Source organism: Leucoraja erinacea, chromosome 16, assembly GCF_028641065.1.
Source record: "Leucoraja erinacea ecotype New England chromosome 16, Leri_hhj_1, whole genome shotgun sequence".
Classification (NCBI taxonomy): Eukaryota; Metazoa; Chordata; class Chondrichthyes; order Rajiformes; family Rajidae; genus Leucoraja; species Leucoraja erinaceus.
This window is the reverse complement of record NC_073392.1, coordinates 27388658-27411344: the sequence shown is the minus strand read 5'-3', so window position 1 is coordinate 27411344 and position 22687 is coordinate 27388658. Positions and strand designations below refer to the sequence as shown.

The 22687-nt window shown below is 41.5% G+C and overlaps 1 protein-coding gene across 1 annotated transcript in view; it reads left to right on the top strand.

Moving 5' to 3' along the window:
* LOC129704690 (coatomer subunit gamma-1) overlaps window positions 1–22687 on the top strand; it is a 68024-nt gene that overhangs the window by 4654 nt on the left and 40683 nt on the right. The window contains exons 2-7 of the mRNA XM_055647984.1: window positions 3372–3424; window positions 6569–6649; window positions 13156–13227; window positions 15823–15902; window positions 19261–19336; window positions 21458–21550. Coding sequence (XP_055503959.1) covers window positions 3372–3424; window positions 6569–6649; window positions 13156–13227; window positions 15823–15902; window positions 19261–19336; window positions 21458–21550 — 455 coding nt within the window. The remainder of the gene's footprint in view (window positions 1–3371; window positions 3425–6568; window positions 6650–13155; window positions 13228–15822; window positions 15903–19260; window positions 19337–21457; window positions 21551–22687) is intronic.

The window sequence follows — 22687 nt, the reverse complement described above, 5'->3', positions numbered from 1 at the left end:
TAAAAGTCATGTTCAATTGGGTTCAGATCGGGAGATTGACTTGGCCACTCAAGAATTTACAATTTTTTAGTTTTGAGAAACTCCTTTGTTGCTTTAGCAGTATGTTTAGGATCATTGTCTTGCTGTAGAATGAACTGTAGAATGAAATGTTTTGAGGCATTTGTTTGAACTTGAGCAGATAGGATGTGTCTATCCACTTCATAATTCATTATGCTACTACCATCAGCAGTTGTATCATTTTTGCTTTTTTAAGTATTTCTTGGCAAACTTTAACCTGGCTATCCTATTTTTGCAGCTAACCAGTGGTTTGCATCTTGCAGTGTAGCCTCTATATTTCTGTTCATGAGGTCTTCTGTGGACAGTGGTCATTGACTAATCTACACCTGACTTCTGAAGAGTGTTTCTGATCTGTCGGACAGGTGTTTGGGGATTTTTCTTTATTTCTAGAGAGAATTATTCTGTCATCTGCTGTCGGGGTCTTAGTTGGCCTGCCAGTCCCTTTGCGATTAATAAGCTCACCGGTGCTCTTTTTTTCTTAATGATGTTTCAAACAGTTGATTTTGGTAAGCCTTAGATTTGGCTGATATCTCTAACAGTTTTATTCTTGTTTCTCAATCTCATAATGGCTTATTTGGCTCATTGGCACAACTTTGGTTCTCATGTTGATAAACAGCAATAAAAGTTTCCAAATGGAAAGACTGGAGGAAAGACTAGGTGCTGAGAGTTCCCTCATACCTGCATTAAGGAGGCAATTATTACACACCTGAGCAATTACAAACACCTGTGAAGCCATGTGTCCCAAACATTATGGTGCCCTGAAATGGAGGGGACTATGTATAAACACTGCTGTAATTTCTACATAGTGAAACCAAAATATATATAAAAATTGCCTTTATTAATATCTGACAATATGCACTTTAACCACATGTGATTTTTTTTTCTATTACTAATCTCAAATTGTGGCGTACAGAGGCAAATAAATAAATGATGGGTCTTTGTCCCAAACATTATGGAGGGCACTGTATGTCGCCCAAAACCAGATATGTTGGAAATACTCGGTGGTTGGGCACGATCTGTGAAAAGAGAAACAGCATAATAGCTTCAGGTTAGAGACACTTAATCAGACCTGTTGAGTGCTGGCATTTCAGGTTTATAACATCTGTGATTTTTGTCGTCATGGTGAGTGCCGATAGCCAAGAAGTAAAATTGTCACCAATGGTAATGTGGATAATGTGTTGTCTGTAGAAATGCTGTGTTCAATGTGTGAGGTCAGCACAGAGCGGTCCAACGAACACTTCCTAATGAAGCACTCAACAGGTGAAAGGTAAATGCCTGTCTGGAGTCAGAGCCAGGGCAGTTGCTCTTCCAAAAAGTGTAGTCAGCATTAATATCTAAAGTACCCAAAAAGCAGTAGCAAATTATCGATTGTACTGAGAAATGTAACTTAATTAGGATTTGCTAAAAAGCAGTTTATGTGAGTTAGGCTATGTGGGAAAGTGGGTGTATATTTGGATCATGCCTTCTGTGACCTAGTGATGTCCCAAGCGCTTCACAACAGGTGAAATTGCTTTTGCAGTATAAGAGATGCAGCAGTCAATTTGCGTTCAACAGATAACGTCCTTTTGTTTGAGGAATGAATAGAGCCTCACTTTTCTGTAGAATATTCCAAAATCAGATGAGGAAGATGGAGCAAATCAACCATGGCATATGATCTATCTGAAAAATGACTCTCTCACAGTCTGATGAGAGAGAGTCTTTAAGTCTTTATAGTGGTTTTAAGTCCATCTTCTGATTTTGTGCCTCCGTTTCCCTACTTTTGAAACAACTATTTCAGCCTTGGCTTTGTTTCAGTTACTTTAATTGGGAGTGTAACACGTCTTGAGGTTTCTGTGTTATTTCCTATATCAATACATTAATATTAGATTTTGGTTCCTTGTCAAAGAAGGGTCTCAACCCGAAATGTCGCCCATTCCTTCTAACCAGAGATGCTGCCTGTCCTGCTGAGTTACTCCAGCATTTTGTGTCTTATCTGTATGCCAAGCTAAATTCCAAATAGATTGGTTAGCCCAGTCTGAAGCGTTGAACACCGGAGATAAAAAAACATCAGAACTTTCTTTTACATATTCACTTCAGTATACTAAAATGTCCCATGGTACTTCACAGAAAATTGCTGAACAAAATATTTCACATCGAGCCCCTCAAAGTTGACTTGATGTTGGTTCATCTACATCACAATTTGGGATAGTCCAAGCAAAGCAATGATGAAATAGAGATACAAGGAACTGAAGGTGCTGGTTTACAAAATAAGACAAACTGCTGGAGTAACTCAGTGGGTCAGGCAACATCTCTGGTTACATGTGTTCAAGAAGGAACTGCAGATGCTGGAAGATCGAAGGTACACAAAAATGCTGGAGAAACTCAGCGGGTGCAGCAGCACCTATGGAGCGAAGGAAATTGCAACGTTTCGGGCCGAAACCCTTCTTCAGACTGGTTACATGGCTAGGTGATGTTTTGGGTATTATGAGTTTTTTTGTATAAATTTGAAATACAAGTACATAGTATGGAATTCCCTCGGAAACTTCCAGTGTGGGTCCAGGAACAGAACATATTCCAGACAATTTGGTGGATATGATGGGATATATAACATAGAAGCATATTGGGTTACACGTTTTGATGATGGAAGAGAGCAGTTGTAAGATGGTAAGCTACCCTCTGCAATATCTCAACTTACAAAGTTCCTGTTTAAGCAGCCAAGGTCCTGTTTAACAGCAAAGCACAGTTGAGGCATGAATTTCTCCATCTGAATGATGGGAAGATATTTTTTAACTTTGCATTCAATTCATTGTTGGAGTGCTCATTTCCACATCTAGAAATTGCTTGATTCCATCCAATTCAACCCATTTGCATTTGATTCTCCACCTTGTGTTGGTAAAATATAATTTCAGCTTGGAATTTGGTGCTCCATGCCTTCCATTTCCTTTTCCATAAACATATGGTGTACTGATTTATCCTTGCTCTCCCATCTACATCAGCCCATCCTTGGTGTTCCGATTCAGCTGTCAGGCCATCGGATGTTAAATATAAGAAGTGGTTCTTAAACCCGTACGCAGTTATATCTCTGTAGTCTGTACTTCCAACTGAATCTGTATGATTCTTGTAGGTGGGTTCCATTTATCCCACAACGTTAACCTTCATCAGATTTTTAATTTGGTGTTTTCTGGAACCTGATACAATCTGTTATTTATTCCTGTTAATTCACTGCACTGTAAAGTATCCTGGGATATTTTTGATGTTCAGGCTGTTGTGTGATGTTGGTTTATTCCTGCATATTATGTCATGATGGTTTTTATATCTAAGTGTTTCTCTTTCAGGTGGGGGCTCAAATCCCTTCCAGCATTTGGAGAAGAGTGCTGTACTGCAGGAGGTAAGCATTGATCTATATATTTTTTCCAATCCCTGTACTCCCAGCCCTGAGAGAAATTGGATCAGTGAGATTTCCCATGATCAGTCTCTAGGGCAGTGGAGACAAAATGGGCGATGAAAGAATTTGTGAGTTTGGTGATCCAATCAATCATGGCAGCTGTTGTCAATCTTTCAACATTTGTAGCAATATTTACCAACATCGGAAGTAAATCCAGCCAGGGTCAATGACGTACATGAAGGTATGATGATAATATGTGGAGATCATGTTGCTGCACTCTTTCTCCTCTGAGTTTAGTTTAGAGATACAGGCCCCGCAGCTCTTTGAGTCCGCGCCGATAAGCAATCCCCATACACTAGCACTAATCTACGCAATATACAATTTATAATTTTACCAAAGCCAATTAACCTACAAACCTGTACGTCTGAAATATGGGAGTACCCAGAGAAAACCTATGCGGTCGTGGGGAGAATGTACAAACTCCATACAGACGTCACCCATAGTTCGGATCGAACCAAGGTCTCTGGCGTTGTAAGGCAGCAACTCTACTGATGTGCCGCCATGCTGCGCCCCTCCCCCCAGGAAAAGATTAGCTCGAAGATTAAAACCCCTGACTCAGTGCAGGGCTCATGGTATGCTGGGTAGCAGAGATTTCTGCCCTCTTGTGGATTCCATGCCTTGGCCAACCCACAGCAGAAACTTCACAGCATTGCAAAGCTATCACTAGTGCTCTATAACAACAAAACCTTCCAAGTCCACAAGCAAGATAAGTGAACCAAGGTCAGCATCTACTCCCAGTCCAACATACCTAGCACTGAATTACATTTCCACTGCTCTATAGGGCAAAGAACATGATTTACATGTCCGATACCTGACTTCTGAAATGGGCATTCTATTCCATGCTCTGTCACGGCAATAGCAGGTAAACTGAAAAAAAATTCAAGGATATGCACAAGGTCTCCATGAAAATATGAAACATCACTGACTCCTGAGATTCATGGTCAAGGATTGCTCAAAGAGGTGGAGAAGCAATTTAGTTTGGTGCTGCGAACCTCAAGTCCACCAGGAGCACACATAATTCCAAAATAGAGGGCAGAGGGGAACGCAGCACAAGAAAATAGGCGCAGAGGTAAGTTACCTGGCTGTTCGAGTCTTTGCTGCCAATCATGGATAATCTGTCCCAAACAACGCTCCCTCCTGCCCCTCCTGTTCTGTAGATCTATGTTAGCATCATTACTCATCTCAAAATACACAGAATAGGGATGGAAGCTAGTTATCCTGGATACATTTGCCTTCACTTTTAGTTAGTTGTCACGGCTTTCCTGGAGCAGGTTGATTGGAGCAACAGGAGGAGATGAAATAAACAGTGGAAAGTGGCAGACAGATGGTCGTTGAGGTTCACATGCGGCAAGAACTCACGAGCTGATTCAATTACAGGGACCCAGGGTGAGCTGCTGCACATCCTGTGGAGGATTTATTGTGTTGTGATTGTCAGTGGACTAATGAGCTGGAGATATCAGTTCAAATATCATCACAGCAGCTGTGGAATTTAAATTGTAAATTAAATGATCTGGTTTTTTTTGTTTTTTTAAGCCAATGCCAATAATGGACATAATACTTTAGATGTGCTGCTTGGACAAAAATCCAACTAATGTATTAGAAGGAAAAATACTTTAATTTTCCATTGATTTACTTTAAACTGCATTATGAAATAACTAGACTAAGTGGGACCCGTTGGGTCCCATGTTCACATGGGAGGGCTGGTCCCCCAACGCAATATTCCACCTTTCCACCAATTCTAATATTGGTGGCCAGTGAGCGGGGGGTTCTTTCTGAAGCACTAGTATGGGTGTTATGGGCTGTAGGGACTGTTTTCCAGAGGGCTAGTATGGACATTGTGGGCCAAATGGATTCTTGGGCTGACAGCTCAGCCACTCAGGCCTGGCGGGTGGCAGCTCAGTCCCTCGTGCCTGGTGGGCTGGCAGCTCAGTCCCTCAGGCCTGGTGGGCTGGCAGCTCAATCACTCAGGGCTGGTGGGCTGGTAGTTCACTCACGGCTATTCCTTGAAATTCCATTTCAAGCAGAGTGCAAGCCACCAAATTCAATTTCATAGCATTTCAAACAGAGTGCAGGCCACCAAACTCAATTTCATGGCATTTCAGGCAGAGTGCAGGCCACCAAACCCAATTTCATAGCATTTCAGGCAGAGCGCAGGCCACCAAATTACCAAACAACTCATTGCATTGTCATTAAGGGCTAACAAATCATTTGTTGCAAGTACATTGCAGACTCACAGTTCAGTTGGTTCACAGCTTAGAATCACAGTTGTGGACTCTCCCTCGCGATCTTCCTGACTGACTCACGTCCAGGCATCCGGTGTTTTATAGTCCTGCCCCCCCCCAGGAAGGGGCGTTACCTTCATTGTGATGATTGACAGGCAAGAGGACCAAGATGATCTCATGATTTTTTTAAACACTCGTAACTTTTTTATTTTTCATTAAATGGTAAGAAACCTCGGGCCTGCCTCAGCGGAGGACTGTGAGTAAGATGGCCAAAAATCATAGCGATATACGGTAGCGTTTTTTTCTAAAATCAATATACAGCGCAGACAGGAAGTGGTGAAGATGAGACTTTTATTTATATAGATGTAGTGAGCTGTTCAATTTTATCGGGCTGTTTGAATTACAGAGAACATGAAGAAGAGTACTGACTATGCAGTCAAAATTATCCTTATCACTGTTAATGCTCCAAAGAAGCCTTCTTTCTTTAAACCATATTGTGATATTAGCATGTTTTTCTTCTATCTTGCTTCTATAAAGTAATCCGTAAGTGATTTTTTATGTCAGCGATCCTTACTGGATGTATTTACACTATATTATGGTTTACCTCATAGTTCTCCCCACATCACCAACCCCATGTATACACTTTCTCCCTTTCTGTCTTGTCAGATTTCTTCACGGTATTTGTTTGGTCACCTCAAGCGAGAAAATGGGGAGAGTAAATTAAAACTTGCTTGGATGTAGTATCTTTTTGCCTTTATATTGATATATCATGGCCTTGAATCTCTGGTATTTGGCGTGCTAATTCTTGGTTTGTTAAAATTGTTTGATATGCAAATACATCATTTTTGCTCTCTTCTTTCTTTAGGCTCGAGTTTTTAATGAGACTCCTATCAACCCTCGGAAATGTGCTCACATTTTGACCAAGATCCTGTACCTAATTAACCAGGTTGGGCAACTCTTCGTAACTATGTAAACGGACACTGATATTCTGAATGTTTAATCTTTTGGGCAATTTGTATCTGATCTCATCATATCCATAGGTTCATTTTTGGTAGAAAGCTGAAATGTGATGTGAAGGTACAACATAGTAGATGCTGAAACTGCAGGGAAAAAAACAAATACTTTCTGTTGAGGGAATTTCTGTTTATAAAAGTGGTGATGATAGAAATGCAAGTCCTTAGTTATAGCTCTAGTCAGACCGTATTTTCAGACTGGTTTTAATGAGACTTTAGTTTAGATATACATGTGATAACAGGCCCCTTGACCTACTGAGTCTGCACTGACCAACGTTCACCCATACACTAGTTCTATCCTTCACATTAGGGACAATTTACAGAAGCCAATTAACTTGCCAACCTGCACATCTTTAGAATGTGGAGCATCCGGAGAAAACCCACACGGTCACTGTGAGACCATAGAAACCATACAGACAGCACCCTTGGTCAGGTTCGAAACCGGGTCTCTGGTACTGTAAGGAAGTAACACTACCGCTGTGCCGCCCACTAAACTCTATACATGGTACACTTAACGTGCTGCTAGTCTGCCTTTGCTGCATGGTACATAGATGAAATCCAAGCATGAAAGGCAATTAGCATTTTCCCCAACACCTTCTTATAGCTTCAAAATTCAGTTTATGCATGGTTTGTAATTACACGGAATCAATGGGCAGACCAGACTATGTGACTCGATTGCTGCCTTGCTGATTTTTGTATTGCTGGAATCCTCTTACACTCCACTTCCTTTCTCTCTGTTTATGTATTATTTTGTGTCTCTCGCCCATGTGTGTTTAGTTGGCTTTTCCTTAAATCCATCCACCCTATTTACCGGTGCATAAATAAGAAGTTTAATCCCTGAAATATGTAACAGATCCTTTTGCGATATTGAGTCATATGAATTCCTTGCCCCACGAAACTGTGGAGGTTGAATCCTCGAATAAATTTAAAGCAGAGATAGATTTCCAATCAGTAAGGAGATTGATGGTGAGAAAGCACAAAGGGAAAGACGGATCAGCCTTCATCTTATGGAACGATTGAATGATCTACTGTACCTATTCTTGTGGGTTTATTGTTATTTGGGAATTGTTTTTAAGCTAGAGAGGAATTGATAGGGTATTTGAAGAAGCATTTAGTTTCCTGGGGAGGCAATTTATGACAAAGGGATGCAACCACAAAATGAAAATTGAAAAATAGATGATGCATATCCCTCCATTCCCTGCGTGTCCACGTTTTTCACCCATATCACATGCCAAGTTTTGTCCCTCCCCATCTCATTCTGCTTTCTTTCCCCCACCTGCCCTCCGCTGCTACAATCAGTCTGAAGAAAAGTCCTGACCCTAAACGTCACCTATCGATGTTAGACAAAAGTGCTGGAGAAACTCAGCGGGTGCAGCAGCATCTATGGAGCGAAGGAAATAGGCAACGTTTCGGGCCGAAAGCCTTCCTCTACAGATGCTGCCGGACCCGCTGAGTTTCTCCAGCACACTGTGTATTTTATTGCAAACATTTTGCTGTTCTTGCCAAAGAGGTTCTGAAATGACAGCTGAGGCCTGATCAATGTGCTTAGTTATAAATACAGGCTGTCAAAACAGCAAAATGATAACACAGAAGTCTTGTTATTTCCAGCATTACCATTTCGGTGTCAGCTAGTGTGGAGGTATGAGCTGGAATGTGATTCATGTAGAAAAAAGCTGTGGACAATTTTATTTAGTCATTGTCTGCCAAAGCCCACTAGGGGGCAGTCTTGCACCAAAGACTGAAGGTTCATAGATTGAGACTTGATCCAAAGATTTTAATTTAGGCAAACACTGACGCAGTATCAAGAGAGTGGTGCACTGTTAGAGCTGCTATATTTTAAATAAGCTTTAAATCAAGCTTCCATCTGCTTGCTCAGTTGAAGAACCTCAGATTTGGTGTCAAACAGAGAGCTTGATTGCCTTTGTCAACTACAGCACCTAAAAGTTTATTTGAAATTCGTCTCATTTGCTGTTGTTAATCCGATGCTACGTGAGGATTATTTTTCAATATAGGAAATTTTTAGAAGTCATGACATTTTGAAGGATTGCAAGTGTACAGTGAAGCCTCTCAAGCTAGAGGACATCCACTGGTGCCTACATGGAATTGTTGGGTTGTTTATCAGATGATCAACATTTGTTCTGTTTGTTTTTTTAATTTAATTCTTGTAGAGGTTACCGTCAAATGTAAAATATAAGCAAAATATAAAAATAGTAGGGAGCACTGGCCACATAAATAAAATGTGGAGAAATGGTTATCTGTTCAATAAATAAGGATTCTAGAAGAAAATGGAAATGATGCTTGAAATTAAAAGTCTTCCTAGTATCTGATGGCCAGATCTGATCACTGGAGTCGAGGTACAGATTGACTTTGTAGACACAACAAATTTAGCATTAACTTGTACCATAGAGCATTTACACGGCCAAAGCAGAACATTTCACCCCGTGCTGAAAGGATTGAATTTATTACACGATTGCAGTAAATTGGGCTTGATAATTACCTTTGTGTGCAGTTGCCCTTTAGATGTGTGTGGGGAGAGACACGCAAGGCTGTGTCTGCAGGAATCACGAGCAAAAAATCAAACTGCTGGAGGAATTCTGGGTCAGGTAGCAACAGTGGAGTGAAATAATCAGGTGATGTTTTGGGTTGGCACCCTTCTTCAAGATGGAGTAGTGGAGGAGATGACTAGTGGAAGTGATGAAGGGAAGGGGTGAGGGATGAGCTGGCAAGCGATGGTTGATCACAGGGGTTACTTGACTGATGAGTTAGGTGGGGGGGGGGAAGAAGGGTGGAGATGGTCACAAAGTTTGGAAGTGGTCCTTTGAGAAACCAAATGGGTGCAGATGGTGGAATCTCATTAGATAAGAACGTGAGAGGTGAATTGTTGAACCAGAGGGAGGAGTGATATGGAGATGGAATACTCAAAATGGATAGAGCTTACGGCTGGTTGATGACGAGGAGGAGGAAGGAACTGGATGGGGGGAGTGGAAAGAAAGGTGTATGTGAAAGGTGACCTGTGTAGATTGGAAGAAGGCGGGTGATGACCTGAAATTGGAGAATTAATTGTTCGTGCCATTGGGCTGTAAGCCACCCAGGTGAAATATAAGGTTCTGTTCTTCCAGTTTGCGTGTGGTCTTACTCTTCTAGCACTGGAGGATGCTGAAGCTAGACAGGTCAGTATGGGAAGAGATACTGAGGTGGCTTGCAACCGAAAGTCCCCACTGGACCTGGCAGGCAGAGCATTTGTTTTCAATGAAGCTGCTGCCTTGACTACTCTTGGTCTCAACGATGTAGAGAAAATACCTTGAATGCCTCCTCTCCTTTAATGTCCCTTTCCTTTAATGATCTCGTAAGTATAGTGGCGTCATAACAGCAAAGCTACCGGAATAGTAGGAGGAGTAGTCGATCGTTGATCCAGCAACATGAGTTTGGCTATTGCAGGATATAGATTTAAATAACTAAGGTGAACAAAAAATGCTAACCTTGTTAGTGGTCACTATATTGTCATTAAAATTGAATTGTAATTAAGGAAGGAATAACGCAGTCCTTGACTCCTCTGGTTAATGTGGTAGACTCTTAACTGCCTCACTCGTTGAGGGGTAATTATAAATTGTCAATGACTGTTGGGCATTGTCACTGCTGTCTGCATCCCATGAATGAAAACTCCTCAAGTATAATTTTGTCCTCGATAGATGGTGCTGTTGCAGCATGAATTGTATTAGCTCGTTTTGGCTCATTTAACAGACCATACGGGACCTGCAACAAGTGCGCTACAGGAGTTTACATTGATGATTTCTGGATCCACACCAATTGTAACTCTCTGGAACCCAGTGCCAGTACTACCATAGCTGCCTACCACCTCTTGCATTTACCCAACAGATTATTTTTCAGCAATGCCTACCACGGAGATGCAGGAAGTTGAAAATGGTCAAGAGGACAGAATTGGAGTGCAGCGGTCTCAGTGGTTTGGAGGGCTGGGGGAAGAAGAAATCGAGAATTGTAAAAGTGTTGACGTCATTGTGCATTTGTAAGCAGAGTGATATATTGCTCGGCAATGCCATGCTGGTTGGATTTCACATTTTTAACCCACAAAAGCTGAAAGAAAAGCTACAAACGCTTCTAGATTGATTGAAAGAAAATTATTGGAATGAAATATGTATACATTTTGAACTTTTTATTATTGGATTTAAAACATTCAACCCTGTAATCCCGTTTGCCAATTGATGAGATCATATTTGATGTTTTCTGTCAATTGACGGTTTAGCGGAGTCTATAAAGAGAGAGGGCTTTCAGGTAATGGCCTTTTGCCAAATTCTCATACTAATCTAGATTGAACACTTCCTGCAGAAACTAGTTACACAGGATTGTAGTTGACCTTGTCAGCCTAGGCTCATAAATCGGAGATGATGGACTGTTCACCAAGTGTAGAACTCCACATTGAATGATTTTATTCTGTTTGTTTCTAATTGTTGGTGAGAAAAATGTGGTCTCATCAAGTAAAAATTGCTGCAGGCAAACAGATATCAGCGCAGCCAACTTTTCACATTCCAGGCTTTCGATATGTTGGTTGGGGCTTGCTTGCATTGCCAATGAAATACAACGTGCCAATTGATGATTGTGCAAAGCTTATCCATAGTAGGGTCTTGAAACCATAATCTTACCAATAACTCAGGAACCCCCAACACATTTTGTAGTAGATCCTTGTCCATGTTTTTTTTGGGAGAGATTGGTTTGTTATCATAATGTGTGGAGAAACAGCTTTGTTTTGCATAGTATACAGGCATGCATGGGTACAGTCAATCTATGTTCAAGTACAACAGGTGGTGCAAATGGTACAGCATTGGAGCTAAGGAGAAGGTGCCGATGAAAACAAAGTTCAGTGGCATCAATGATGTAGATTAGGAGGTTGGGTCTACACCCTTATTTCATGAATAGTCTGATAAAAGTGAGAAGGTGTTCATGATGACAAACACAACCTTTTATCCGAAAGCCTGGCAGACACTTGATGTAGAAGATTTTTAGGTAGGTTGGGTAGGTACCCTTATTTCATGAAGCAGCTGCTGATAAAAGAATCATGCATAAATGTTAAGTTAGTTTTGAGGGAGTTTTTATGAATTTGTAGGGGTGAAGGGGGAAACTTTATTGCTTAGTCCCCTAAGCTTTCGGCGACTCCCAACCTCGCGGATCTCCGTCCGGCCGCGGGCGCGGCGCCGGTTTAGCTCCGACCCCGGCAGGAGAGGGCTCCAAAAGGAGGACGTTCCGAGAATGATTGAGGTGGTATACCAGTGGGGAGCGGCAATGCTTACCGGGTCTTATGTGGAGCGCTGTGGCCGCCTTTTTCGTGAGGTAGCTGGATGGGAGTAGTGGAGTGGGGGCTTGGGGGCGGCGGAACCCCGGAACTCTATTGAAATCCAGCGATTGGAAGGGATCCTCAGCTCCCTGCAACCCGGTAAGGCTTGTAGTCTTCCCAGCACTGCGACGCCGCCGAGCAATTGTGGGGCGTCCGGCCGCGGGCCGCGCTGGAAAGGGGTAGAGTTGCCGGGGTCGGAGCTAAGTGTGGCCACAGCGCTGCATCCCGAATAGGATGACTTTCTCCGACCAGGTACAGGGATTACCCTACCCCTTCACCCCCCTATAGAAAAACTAGGTAAGAATGATTATTTTAAGGAGACATGAGAAAAATCTCCTTAGTCTTCTGAGAAATAGAGGAGGCGTCGGTGTGCTCTCTTCGCTGTAATGTCAGTGTGGTAGGACCAGGTCGTTGGTATAAATTGTTGGTAATATTTATACCGAGGAACTTGAAGCTCTGGATCTTCTCCATTTCAGCACTGTTGCTGCAAACTGTGCTATGCACTCCACCCCGCTTTCTAACGTTGATGCCGAGCATTCATTTTGCTTTGGTCATCTAATTGAATCATTGCCCTTTTTACAGATGCTGCCTGACTTGCTGAGAGTTAACAGTATTTTTTTTCTTTCATGTTTCCCAGACCCTTAGCTTTGTTTTTGAATAATGCATATTGCCTGACCTCCAGCATTCTGTTCTTATTTTAAATAGCGATAACTAAGAAAAGTGATGTAATTAATTGCGCTTGGAAGTGAGCAAATGGAGTGATTTGTCCCCTTGAACAAGCTCCTCTTCGTGATTCTCCTTCCCCTCCAAGTGAGCGTGAGACTGAGATGAACGAGAGATCCCAACTACTTTACCAAACTCCTGCAGCGACACGCAGCCTGGAATTTGACAAACAATGATTTTCCTCGGTAGTTGGAAATACCACCAGGCTGAGCATATTTGTAAAATGCCATCTTTTATTTAACCTAATGAGTATTTTATGTAGTGCTGTAACTGCAGAGTGCATAAATCTTGCACGTTCACCCAGTGATCCTGTTCATGGGCAATCTGTCATTGGAAGCAATGTAACTCAAGCTTTTATGTTGTTAACAGGGAGAGCACATGGGCTCTGTGGAGGCTACAGAAGCATTTTTTGCTATGACCAAACTCTTCCAGTCAAATGATGTAAGTATTAGTTGCCAGTATTACAGAGGTGCTCTGATGCTTTTGAGTCTGTGCTTGTTTTTGTGACTATCCTGGAGAAAGGGTGCTGCAAGCGGAAATTAACATGCTTCATCTAAATGGATGAATGTACTTCACTTGCGATACGAAGAATTTCATACAACAAGAATGTAATTGTTCTGTCTAGGACATTTGACAGTAAACACTTGACATTTAATCAGATTAATTCTATTACAAACTATAAACCTGGACCTCCCCTTTCTCTCCCCCATCCCTCTTTTAATTTTTCCTCCCCCTACTGCCTTCTCCTGAACCCTGGCAGACTGTTCACCAGTTCCTTGCCCACTCCTTTATCCAAAAATTCTCATCAAGCTTTACAGTTCGCAACTGTATATTTCTTTAGGGCTGCCTGACCCGTATTATTACTATTAGTATATCCTTGTGTAAATAGCTCGTTCTAAGCTTCCCCCAGTCTAGTTTCAGTCAATAAAATACTGAGTCAAGCACTTGGCATCTAAACATTATTTTGGAAAAACGCAGTAACAGTTCCCCACTACTATACCTAACCAGGTTCGATCCTTGTATCTGCCTGGCCAAGCCCTTCTAGCCTCGTGCAAGTAGAGACACTCTACAAGGTCACACAGTCCCAAGCGTTCTTCCAGAAGATTGACACAGGACCTCGTGGGAGCTACCTTTTATAGGTCCCAGAACCCCGAGGGGCTGAACCACATGGAGGTGGTCTCTTTACAGTCCAAAGACAGACATCGATTAACACAGTACATAATAGACATTTCCGTAACCCAATAATACAGTGACTAATACAATGTATCTGACGAAGTTTCTAGATGCAAGTTAACAGAGATGAAATATGCAACATGTGCCTGGATATTCAAGAAACCCAGACAAGGCTCAATGCTTAACCCAATCAACATCTAGCAAAGTAAAGCTTTGCAACAATATTTACAATGTGTATGTCTGGTTTGCATTCACCCAATCCGTTTCATGTAATTTACACCTAATTGTAAGAATTGCAGATGTCCCATTCTTTCCCTGCAACTCTTATCTGGGCTCCAGACAAGCTGGTGCCATTCTGCAGCTTGTCCCAGTTCTGCAAAAGGCACATTTAAATTGACCAAATGGCCTGGCAGCACAGAAGCCTTTACTCAATTTTAGTGTCCTGGCATCTGCAATTTGGCCAGAATTAACACGTGCTCAAAGTATCTTTTCCAGACGCCGCTCAAGGAAAAGTCAAAATCGACTATTCTGTTGGATTGTATTTCTCACACTTCTAGTAAATGCATTCTAAATTTCAATCACCCATTTTGAGGCTTGACGGAAGTTTCTGACCGCACTGTTTTTGAATTAGGTTGAGGTTTATTATTGTTGCATGTACCAAGGTACAGTGAAAAGTTTTATTTTGCATGCTATCCAAACAGGTCAGATATATCATACATAGATACAGTCTTTGTTCTGTACTTTGGCCTTTAATGAATTCCTTGGCAGTGAACGGGCAGCATGGTCCTCTTTAACGTAGTAAGAGCAAATTGATGCTGCTCATCTATGTTTCAAAACAATCCCCGATCAAATGGCACCAAATGTTGCAGGGTTAGAAATGCCTATTATCCCTTCCATTTAAAAAAAAAAGCTGCACTGCATTGTTAAAAACACTCTTACATTTCAGATATGATGTTTCATTGTATAAGTAATGTCTGGTGGGGGCTGGACTAAAAGTGAAACAGTCAGTGAAAATGGAAGTGTAAACCCTTTCCTGCAATACTTTGAGATGTACGATAACGTGTCAGGAAGGAACAGTTACTTGGGCCTATGGATCTGAAAATGCTCCACAGCTGGAATCCTTTTCCCGCATTGGGTAGAAATTCCTCAATGTTGATTGTTGTACGATTTAACAGCCCCATTATTGTGCTTCTGCATATCAGTAAATAGCATGAGAAAAAAATATTTTTTAGCCCAGCAATTCATTTTTGGACCTTTCTTGCATGGAAGTCTTGGGTGTCTTTCTTCACCCTTTTTTTCTCTCTCTGTTTATACCTTGTGGATTATTACAGAGCCAAGGGAGCAGCTGGCAAGCAATGAGGCTTCAACAATTCAAATTCAGTGGAATGGAATGAGCTGCAGTTAACCCGTTTGGCAGATAGAAGGCATCCTGCTGTGGACCTTGAAGCGACTGCCATTATTTAGCACTAAGACATCAGTAAGGTGTATTTTAGATCAGGATATGGGATGGGTGTGGAAAATCATGCCTTTGGTGATGAGGAGGGTGGTAACTGCATTAGTCTAGATTGAGCCTCATTCAACAGCCTTGCTCATCATTTAGCCATTCGTGCATGCAAAAGTGCTGCTGCGCTTGGCTTTGTGAAAGGTACTGAGATGCAAAGCAATTTATTGTATGTGACTCGCTTCCTAATAAGATGATAAATGCAGCCTTTTCTCCGAGATGAAATTTTCAAAATAAATTCAATGAGAGATGTATGAGTACTGAATAATTTTCATATACAAATTTTCAAGTGAATACCGCTGAACCTTGTAAGCACAAAACATCAATGAATTACTCATTTATTTTCTCGCTGTCTCATTCAGCCCACTCTACGAAGGATGTGCTACCTGACGATTAAAGAAATGTCTACCATTGCTGAAGATGTCATCATTGTTACCAGCAGGTTAGTGTCCTGAGGTTTTTCGGTTCCTGTGGGTTATTGGTAATTGTAATGATGGCAGTATTCTGCTTATCCTACATTGTAGTCAGAGACCCATGGGTGCCAGAATCAAAACAAAAGCGGGACATGCGGCAGCATGATTTTCCAATTTTCCTTCTTCGTTTCTAAATCTCCATCTGAAAGTTAACCAGCACACTAACACTATCCTACACTTACCAGAGACAATTTACAATTTTACCAAAGCCAATTGACATACAAACCCATTACATCTTTGAGTGTGGGAGGAAACTAGAGCTCCCAGAGAAAACCCACGCAGGTTACGGGGAGAGTGTATAAACTCTGTACAGACAGCACCTGTAGTCAGAATCGAACCCGGGTCTCTAGTGCTATAAGGCAGCAACTCTACCGCTGCACCACCGTGTTCCCCAGAGCAAGCTGAGTGTTCCCCAGAGCAAGCTGAGGCCTTAAAGCTCGTCACAGTGTGCTTCACAATCCTTAGGTTTTTAAACTCACATTTTAAAGAAAGCAAACACTAGAAATCAAGTAAAAGCAAAAAGTGCTGGAAAAACCTTAAGGCGGTATTATTGGAGAGTAGAGGAGTTAATGTCTCAGGCCACGCTCTGCTGTCAGATAATCTACTTCTGATGGTTTGGGTATCCAGAGGGAAACGAGAACAAATGAGGTGAGGCTGTTTTACTTCAGTTAAATGTAGCCCAGAATAACTTATTTTAACATGCAGGTTTTATTCATTTCCTTTTGGGATGTCACTTACGTGGAAAGTACAATCCCTTCATCTTTAAGAAGGAACTGCAGATGTTGGAAAAGTCGAAGGTAGATAAAAATGCTGGAGAAACTCAGCGGGTGAGGCAGCACCTATGAGCTCGCTCCATAGATGCTGCTTCACCCGCTGAGTTTCCCCAGCATTTTTATCTACCATCCCTTCATCTTTGTTTTTTTCCCCTATTGGGTGTAGCTTTATCAATCGCATCCGTGATATATTTTAAAATCCACTCCTGATCAATGAATCTTTGCAAGACATTGATCCACTCAGTCTGCCTTGGCCTATACGATCTCCTGGTTGCCAGACATTTTAACTCCCCTTCCCATTTCTGAACTTTCTGTCCTGGGCCTCCTCCGCTGTCAGACAGAGGCCATGTGCAAATTGAAGGAACAACACCTCATATTTTGCTTGGGCAGCTTACAACCTAGTGGGATGAACGTTGCTTTCTCTAATTCCAAGCAAACCTTCCATTCCCCCCCCCCCCCCCTCGCTAGTCATCCTACTAGTTCCACTGTTCGCATCCTTCTGTCCCTTTGTTATCACCTCATCCCCAGCGAACAATGGGCCATTATGGACTCCATCCTTATTTGGTTATGTCGCCAGCCCTGCTTTGTTCTTGCCTTTCTTATCCCAGTTCCCTTTCCTATATTTTCGGTCTGAAAAAAGGTCCCGACCCAAAATGTCACCCATCCTTTTTCTCCAGAAATGCTGCCTGACCCACGGAGTTACTCCAGCACTTTGTGTCTATTTTCAGTATATACCGGCATCTGCAGTTCCTTTCTACACATGGATCCCTGTTAACCTGGTTGATAAAGGTGGTTTAATCTGGGCGGTTGGTGTGTAGCAGAGCTAGTAGGGCTCAAGTTGCCACCCCAATCTGTATTCCATTAACCATCCTAACCCGTTTTGACTTTAAAAACAACCACACCACAGTGGTGCAGCTGGTAGATTTGCTGCCTCACAGCACAGATATCCAGGTTTGATTCTGACTTTGGGTGTAGTGTGGTTTGGTCTTTCTCCATGTGACCGCGTGGGTTTCCTCCAGCTGCTCCGGTTTCCTCCCACATCCAAAAAAGGAGCAGTCTGCAGGTTTTGTAAGTTGCTCCTCGTGTATAAAGTTGGATAACAGAACTAGTGTGAACAGGAGATCAATGGTCAGCAAACTAAAACTCTAATCAACACATCAATCGGTGACAGTTCTTGCAATTTCCTGGCTCTGATTGAAAGTTGACAGATAATGGGCAAGGACAGAATTAGGCTCAGATGTGATGCCTTTCTGAATTGAACAGTCTGGCGGCATTTGCTGTTGTTCATTAAATTGTAAACTGTACTGTTTGTACAGTTTTGATTGGAAGAGATATCAGAATGAGGGACCCCTGCTGCTCTGCCATTTTGGAGCTCGACTTTTTGCCATTTAATATTACAGCTTATAACAGATGCTGGAGCAGCAGCTCTAACGTACACTATTGCAGTCAGCAAAGTGCAGGCATGGGAGGGATTCCAAACTTATCAGCTTGGCAATAAAGTTCCACATGTATGGTAATTTTGTCCTGATGTCTTGTAGCTTCAATTACATTGGGGGTTATGGGGAATAAATTACATTAGAAGTGCTATATTCCAACTGCAGACAATATGCTCTTCGCCAGCATGGGGTGTTAATAAGATACACTCTTCATCACGGAGCATACCGTCTTTATAGCAACTCTGATTTCATGTCATTTTTTAACAATATTTATCTCCTTGTCCAATTATTTTTTGAATGCATGAAGCAATTTCCGAACATTCATTAGGGAGATATCCTTCCAACAATTGTCATCCAGGTGTCAGCATGTCGAAAGGGAAGCTAACACCTTTTCTTTGTGTTGACGGAAATTATTTTCAAAAAAGACTATTGGAGCAGAGGGGTGGGAGCTTACCCAGTTGTAAATGAAGTTGAAGAATAAGGGAGATGAATTATTTTCTGAGAGTTGGAAAGGGTTGAGCTGGAGTTGGCGAGTGCCTTTAGCTTTGGGTCAAATGAGATCTCTTTGGCAGTATTCTGGCCTCTGTGTCAGAAGATCAGGATTTCTGGAGACTTGAGAAAATTGAGACGTTAGTACAATGCTGAGAGAGCGCTGTACTGCTGGAGGTATTATCTCCAACCTGAGACATTTGCTCTGAGGGAAGATATAAAAACAAATTCCCGCTACACCGTATTAAAGAGCAGGGAAGCTCTCTGCTGTATGCTGGCAGATATTTATACCTCAATCAACATGGCCACAATAGATTCTCTTTTCATTGTATCATTGTTGAGGCTTTGGCTGTCATGTTTCGTTGTAATAGCAAGGACTACAAAATAATATGTAGGTTATAATGTGTTGTGGGATGCGCTGAGGTTATGAGGATCCTATTTGAATGTTGGCCCTTGATTTTTCATGATTTAAAGATTTGCATGAAGGAGATCTTGGGCAGGGGAAATATGAAGTGGCAGTTTAATGAGTGCATACTATCTTGAAAAGATGCTCTCCATTGCTAAATCGTTTTATGACATGTAGCCAAAATCTTGCTTCGGTTACTAAACATTTCTTTTCCTCCTTTCAGCCTGACAAAAGACATGACTGGCAAAGAAGACAATTATCGTGGACCTGCTGTGAGAGCACTGTGTAAAATTACTGATGTAAGTAATGCTCTCCAGAAAGGGTCTTGCAAATCATTGTACATGGATATGATTTTAAAGAAAGACCACCCTGTATATTTTTATTTGATATATATATACACATACATGTATAAATGCATTCATAAACACATTATGCACACGCACGTATATATATGTGTGTGTGAGACAAATATATGCAGTGTCCTCCATAATCTTTGGGACAAAGACCCATCATTTATTTATTTGCCTCTACTCCACAATTTGAGATTTGTAATAGAAAAAAAAATCACATGTGGTTAAAGTGCACATTGTCAGATTTTATTAAAGGCTATTTTTATACATTTTGGTTTCACCATATAGAAATTACAGCTGTATTTATACATAGTTACCCCATTTCAGGGCACCATAATGTTTGGGACACATGGCTTCACGGCGTTTGTAATTGCTCAGGTGTGTTTAAATGCCTCCTTAATGCAGGTATAAGAGAGCTCTCAGCACCCAGTCTTTTCTCCAGTCTTTCCATCACCTTTGGAAACGTTTATTGCTGTTTATCAACATGAGAACAAAAGTTGTGCCAATGAAAGTCAAATAAGTCATTATGAGTCTGGGAACCAAGAATAAAAATGTTAGAGACATCAGCCAAATCTCAGATTTACCAAAATTAACTGTTTGGAACATCATTAAGAAGAAAGTGAGCTTACTAATCTCAAAGGGACTGGCAGGCCAAGGAAGACCTCCACAGCTGATGACAGAAGAATTTGTTCTATAATAAAGAAAAATCCCCAAACACCTGTCCGACATTATGGAGGGCACTGTACAGCTGCTGTCTTACAGTTCACTAACTGCAGTGACCCAAGTTCACTAACTTTTAGGGCTGTCTCTGTGGAGTTTGCATATTCTCTCATTAGAACAGAAAGTGCTGGAGTAACTCAATGGGCCAGGCAGCAGTTCTGGATGGCATGGATAGGCAATGTTTCTGGTTGGAACCCCTTCTTTATGTCCTCCAGAGATGCTGCCTGACTCGCTGAATAACTCCAGCATTTGGTGTGCTCGGCAAGACTCTAGCATCTGCAGTTCCCTTTGCATGAGGTATTCTATATGGTGAAACCAAAATGTATAAAAATGGCCTTTATTAAAAGCTTGATTATACCTGCATTAGGGAGGCATTTAAACACACCTGAGCAATTACAAATACCTGTGAAGCCATGTATCTCAAATATTGTGGTGCCTTGAAATGGGGGCGAAGGGGGACTATGTATAAACACTGCTGTAATTTCTACATGGTGAAACCAAAATGTTTGAAAATGGCCTTTATTAAAATCTGACAATGTGCACTTTAACCTGTGATTAAATGTGATTTTGTTTCTATTACAAATCTCAAATTGCAGAGTAGAGAGGCAAATAAATAAATGATGGGTCTTTGTCCCAAACAGCATGGAGGGCACTGTACATATACACGTGTGTATATATGTATCTTGCTGATACATTATATTCATTATGATCTTGACTGTGGCAAGTTTTGATTTGTGTGTGTGTGTTGGTAATAACAGACATATTTTGAGTAGGGCCAACCTGTTTTTGAGTGGTGATGCTGCAAAAAATGTTCAGAGATTGCTACTGAATATATAAGGAACATTGGTGCTATGAAAATTGCCACGCTATTGCAGTAAGGTAAACATTCCAGAAAATTAATGAGAACTTCATCCTACATCTGTATTTGGTTGCGAATACTTGATGATACTTCAAACCAAAATTACTGCTGTAATAACATCTCCCACCATAGCTGAATGTACAATTGCTTGTAATAGTGGTAGTTTCCATTCGGAGAATGTTTCCTGCATTTTCATGGATCTGCAGTCTTGTATCTTTATTTTAATCTTTGTGGCTTGTGAATTCTAACATTTTGTCTTCTGATACATCAGTATGTTCACAATGTATTCTTACAAAGCTGATAGCTCTCTCCATGGTGTGTAAAGTATCTGGTATACAGAAGCTATTCAATTGTATTTTGACTTTTTCTGCCTCATCACCCTATTTGCTTCTCTGAGCTGTAAACTTGTCTGTCTAACTGCAGATTATAGTGACTTTTCTAAAGATCGTACGTCAGGTCTCATTCGCCCGCTCTTGTTTGTTTCTTAACAGATCACCATGCTGCAAGCCATTGAACGATATATGAAGCAGGCTATAGTAGACAAAGTTCCCAGTGTCTCCAGTTCTGCATTGCTTTCATCCCTGGTAAGTGGTGCTGCCTGCTGCAAGATACCCTACTGCACTCTGTTGTGGGATGAATGCTTGTCACGCTGAGTCGTTGCGGTATTTTACAGAATCCTCTTTCATTTTATGAAGTTTTTATAACGCATCGTAGAAGTGTAGTTGTTACTGGGTTGCTAAATAGATGCTTAGATGATTGAGCAAGAGAGGTATCCCAAAGTGCAGCTGGAAATTTTGATTTTGAATTATAAAATCAATTTGGAATTATATATCTCAAGTCAGTAAGTGACTGTGAAACTAATGAATTATTGTAAAAACCGTCAGGTTTGTAAATGTCCTTGAGTTAGGGGATTCAGTATGTTTTACGAACCAACAGGCTTTTACAACAATTCATTGGTTTCACAGTCACCATTACTGACTTTAAGATTACATGCGAGTCCAGATCCATTTAGAAATATGGTTAACTCTTAACTTCCCTTTGAAGGCCAAGCAAGCCACTCATTCAATGGCCGTAAAGTCTCACAGTATGGAAAAATGCCTAACTTGCCCATGTGGATCAAGGTGCCCCATCTACACTAGTCCCACCTGCCCATGATTGGCCCATATCCCTCCAAACCTTTCCTATCCATGTACCTGTGCAAATATATTTTGAATGTTATAGTACCTGCCTCAACTACCTCCTCTGGATATTAAGACATGGCCAATATATGCTTGAAGAGCACTGTTGTTGCGATCGCTGGTGTATAATTCAGAATTTGTTTTTGAACGTACAGTATCGATTAAATAATCCATAGCCCGGTTATTTACAAAACCCAAGGTTTTAGCATGTTTGCAGCGCTCCTCCTCACTCGACTTCCCAAGCTCTCTGGAAAATATCTTAGATTTTTTTCAAAAATGGATGAATTAAAAGTGTGTTGGGATTTCTATGAATAACACCCAGTAGTCTGAAAAGGCGAATATGAGGTGCATATTCTGCAGTGTTAGCTTACAACCCATACAACTGTACTGGGGGCGCTGTCCTGTGCACGGCTGCCCAGCCAGCAGCTGTCTGTCTCTTCATTTTTTTATTTTAGTTAGTTAAGTGTTTCAGGGTCCTTACCTGGTCGGAGAGGCAGCTTTTCTCTGGGCTGCAGCTTCGACCGTCCTCGCGGCCTACCAGCG